The sequence below is a fragment of the Bison bison genome, unplaced genomic scaffold (genome assembly GCF_000754665.1).
Source record: "Bison bison bison isolate TAMUID 2011002044 unplaced genomic scaffold, Bison_UMD1.0 scf7180017864371, whole genome shotgun sequence".
NCBI classification, from domain to species: Eukaryota; Metazoa; Chordata; class Mammalia; order Artiodactyla; family Bovidae; genus Bison; species Bison bison.
Window position 1 is genome coordinate 9,644,705 of NW_011494943.1, and position 3,658 is coordinate 9,648,362.

Here is a 3,658-nt window from a genome sequence, read left to right on the forward strand (position 1 = left end):
CCCCTTCCTCCCCCTGGGGCCCCTCTCTCTCCTCCAGCCCCTCATTTGTCCTTTCTCCAGTGTCCCGGGTTCTTTTTATAAAGCACAGACCTCGTCAAGGCCCTCCTCCAGGGAAGCAGCGTTCCCAGCCCCCGAGGCTCCGGCCTGTGTTTCCGGGCCCCTCCCTGCTCCATGGATCACAGTGTGGTGGCCCCGCTCGGGGCCGCTGTGCTGATGCTCACGTGTCCGTGGCTTCCCCACTTCCCCCACCTGGTGGAGTGAGCCGGCTGCCCTCTGTGATCTCCCTGCTCTCCGTGAGTGCCATCAGGATGCCCTGTGTGTATGCGCAGGCCCCTGCCCCAGCTGGACCTGCCGAGGGTCTCCCTCGGGGGCCTGGCCACGGGTTTGCTGCACGGAGCCCGGCTGAGCATCCACAACAAAATCGGCGGGCCGCGGACCCAGGCCTAGGACGCCGGCTCTGACCCCTGGTCCCCTTGGTCCCGCGGGGGTCCTGCTCTGTTACCATCTTTCCACTCCCTGGTTGCCGGGTTGATGATGCCAAAGAGTTCGTCACAGGTGACGGCCTTGGGGTCCAGGTCCACGGCCACCGGCTTCCTCTTCAGGTTCTGGTAGGTCTTGTTCAGAGACCTGAGCACCTGCACCAAGGAGGGGCCACCCACGCGGGGCTCAGGGGCCGCGCCCCAGGCCCAAACCCCGCGCCAGGGCCCCCGTGCAAGCTCACAGGGCCTTTGAAGACCCACGGGCAGAAGCCCGGCCTTGGGCCTGCTTTGCCCTGGAGACACGCAGGTGCGTTTGCGTCCCCCAGACAATACCCAGGGCCACGCCAGGGGCCCTGTGACCGCTCCTCTGTGCACAGCGGACAGCTGCTGTGCCAAAGCCCGGGAAAATTCCCACTGTTCCTGATAATACAAGTTATGTGTGCTCGCTGGGAAAAATTACCTGCAACTCTTCCACCGAGAGAAGAGTTTTTAAGGACATTTGAGGAGGTTCACGTGGATATGCGTGTAGATACACACACATACATACATTCCTTTTTAGAGAACTGGCTCATACAGTTTCTGCTTTTTAAAAATAACTTGAAGTGAGCAGCCCTCGTGTTACACTGTCTTTGGAGATGATCTTTAATAATAGCATAATTGTCCATCCTGTGGGTGTCTAGCTGAGCACTCGGCTGGTTTAGAATTTTCCGATGTTATGGGTATCGGTAATGCTGGCCGCCACCCCCTGCTTCCCACTGTGCCCCAGGCGATGGCAGGGGGCAGGAGGGTGGGGACTGGCTGCAGACAGGTGGATGACCAGCATCAAGGGGGAAGGGACGGAAGGAGAGGAGGCCCGGGAGAAGGGTCTCAAGGGGGGACCAGGGTCCCCAGCCACTCTGGGCCTCCTCGGCTGTCCCGGTCACCCGGCACAGCTCCCTTCCCAGCCCATGATGCTCTGTGGGGGCCCGGGGTGCCCTGGGCCGGGTCCCAGGCAGGCGCCTACCTGGGACTTGCCGCTGCCCGCGTTCCCGATGACAAACACCGAGTGCCGGACCTGTAGCAGCTCCTCCAGCTGCACCACCTTCAGCACGAAGCCGTCCTCTGCCTGCAGCTGCAGCTCCACGATGCTCTGCTTGATGACCTGGGGGGGGGGCAGGACGGGGTGCTGGGCCCGCCGGGCAGGACCGGGAAACCCCCGCCAGGGAAGAGATCAGAAGGGAACAGCGGCCCCGCCCGTGGGGGTGTCCAGGTGCTCTGCCGTGGGTGCTACTAAGACCCCCATGCGGGGGATAGGTTTGTCTGAAGCCCCTTCTGCTTCTTCTCCTGACCCTCCAGTATTGAGAAAGGGGCTGGAGAGGCAGCCTGTGGCTTCGGGACATTCCTCAGGGCAGACGGAGACACGCATGCGTGGCCATTGCCTGCTGGCAGGCACGGGCATCACCCCCATGTGGTACCTGCCACTTAGATGGTGGAAAGTGATGTGGAAAGTGAGGTCCTCGGCAGCAAGGAGGCGCTGGTGGGACCCCAGCCATACCCACCTTCTCAAAATTCAGGTCCCGTTTCCGAGGCACATCCAGGGCGGGGAAGAGGTCCCCGATGAGTCCCATGAACACGGGCAGGTCGTCGGTGACGATCTTGGGGATATTGAAGTCCCTGAGTGCCCGCATCAGCACCTGGTCCTCTGCCCGGCTGGGGTCGCCCCTCTTCAGGGAGCCGGCCACCACCAGCACAGACTTGATGGCTCGCAGGCCCCAGTCATAGTGATCCTGCGGGTGGGCGGGCGGGTGGGCATGAGCGTGCCACCTGACGTGCCAGGACCGAGGCTGGGGGGCTTCGCCAGGCCGTCTGGGAGGCAGCCCAGGCCGGCTGCATTTGTCATCCCTCCCGCCCCTGGCTCCGTGGGCCCCCAGACAGTCACACACCTGCTTTGACAGCAGCTCTTTGCACAAGGTGTAGAGTGTGATGAACTTCCTGGCCAGAAGGCGGGCTTCCAGAAAGCCCTCGGCCACCAGCATGATCTCGCATATCAGTTCAAAGTCGGGAACCACCATGGCACAGGGCCTGAGGGGTCCGGGGGGGTCTGTCTTGGCTTCTCCCCCTCCTCCATGCCTGCCCCCACCTGCCCCTCATGAGCTCACCACCTTCCAGGAGGACCACAGCCTTACTGGCAGAGACTCTAGGTGCAGAGCAGCTTCCCAGACCCCCTCCCCTCGGCTCCCCTCCTGTCTTTACTGTTGCCCCCTTGCTCTGCACAGGGGTATCTCCGGGCCCTGCCCCCCTTTACTCAAATCCTCTGAGAGTCACCTCAGCGCTGCCTCCCCCACCGCCTTGTACCGATTGGCTGTGTGCATGCTCAGTCTCTCAGTCGTGTCCGACTCTTTGTGACCCCACGACTGTAGCCCATCAGGCTCCAAAGTCCATAGGATTTCCCGGGCAAAAATATGGGAGTGGGTTGCCATTTCCTTCTCCAGGGGATCTTCCTGACCCATGGGCAGCTTATGCCTAAAATGGGACCTTCCTCTCCACCCCCTGGGAGTCAAAGAGTGGGAAGACACCGTCTGCTCCTTACAGAGGTCCTGGCCAGGTTGCCCCTCTCACCCAGGCCTTGTTTCCCATCCCTGCCTCCCCTAGCCCCCTCTGGGTTGACCCAGCCCTCCACAGCCGCTCTCCTGGGCCTTGCCCCCGCGCACACCTGAACAAGGCCTTTAAGTTCTCTGGCAGCTCCGTGCGCCCGGCATACCCCGGGTTCATGGTGATGAAGATGCCGACGGTGGGGATGAGGCTTATCATCTCTCCCAGAAAATTAAACGTTTTCTTCTTGGCCCGAATTGCATCTTGGACACATTTTACCTAAACAGTTGGTACATAGATGGGTTCATGCAGGAATAGCTAACTCTGATGGGCTGGATAGAGCTTCGTTTGTGCTAAAGCGTGTGAATGGCTGTGAATTTGCAGAGGACTGTCCTGATCTTTTTTTTTTTTAATTAAACTTTGATACAATTGTAGATTCATGTGCAGTTGTTAAGAAAGAAAGAGGGCATCCCATGGGTCCCTCCCCAGCGCCCCCCAGTGGTGACCGCGGTGCGGCATCACCACCAGGACAGCGACCTGGAGATGACGGACATTTCCGTGACCTCAGGTGGAGTCACCCTTGACAGCCACCCCCACCCCTCTGCCAC

The 3,658-nt window shown here is 60.8% G+C and overlaps 1 protein-coding gene across 1 annotated transcript in view; it reads right to left on the minus strand.

The window, feature by feature from the left end:
- Positions 1-3,658, minus strand: part of DNAH17 (dynein, axonemal, heavy chain 17) — a 94,428-nt gene that overhangs the window by 44,111 nt on the left and 46,659 nt on the right. The window contains exons 37-41 of the mRNA XM_010856518.1: positions 3,172-3,329; positions 2,402-2,540; positions 2,018-2,245; positions 1,483-1,620; positions 503-635 (exon numbers count right to left, since the gene is read on the minus strand). Of these exons, the coding sequence (XP_010854820.1) occupies positions 503-635; positions 1,483-1,620; positions 2,018-2,245; positions 2,402-2,540; positions 3,172-3,329 (796 nt within the window). The remainder of the gene's footprint in view (positions 1-502; positions 636-1,482; positions 1,621-2,017; positions 2,246-2,401; positions 2,541-3,171; positions 3,330-3,658) is intronic.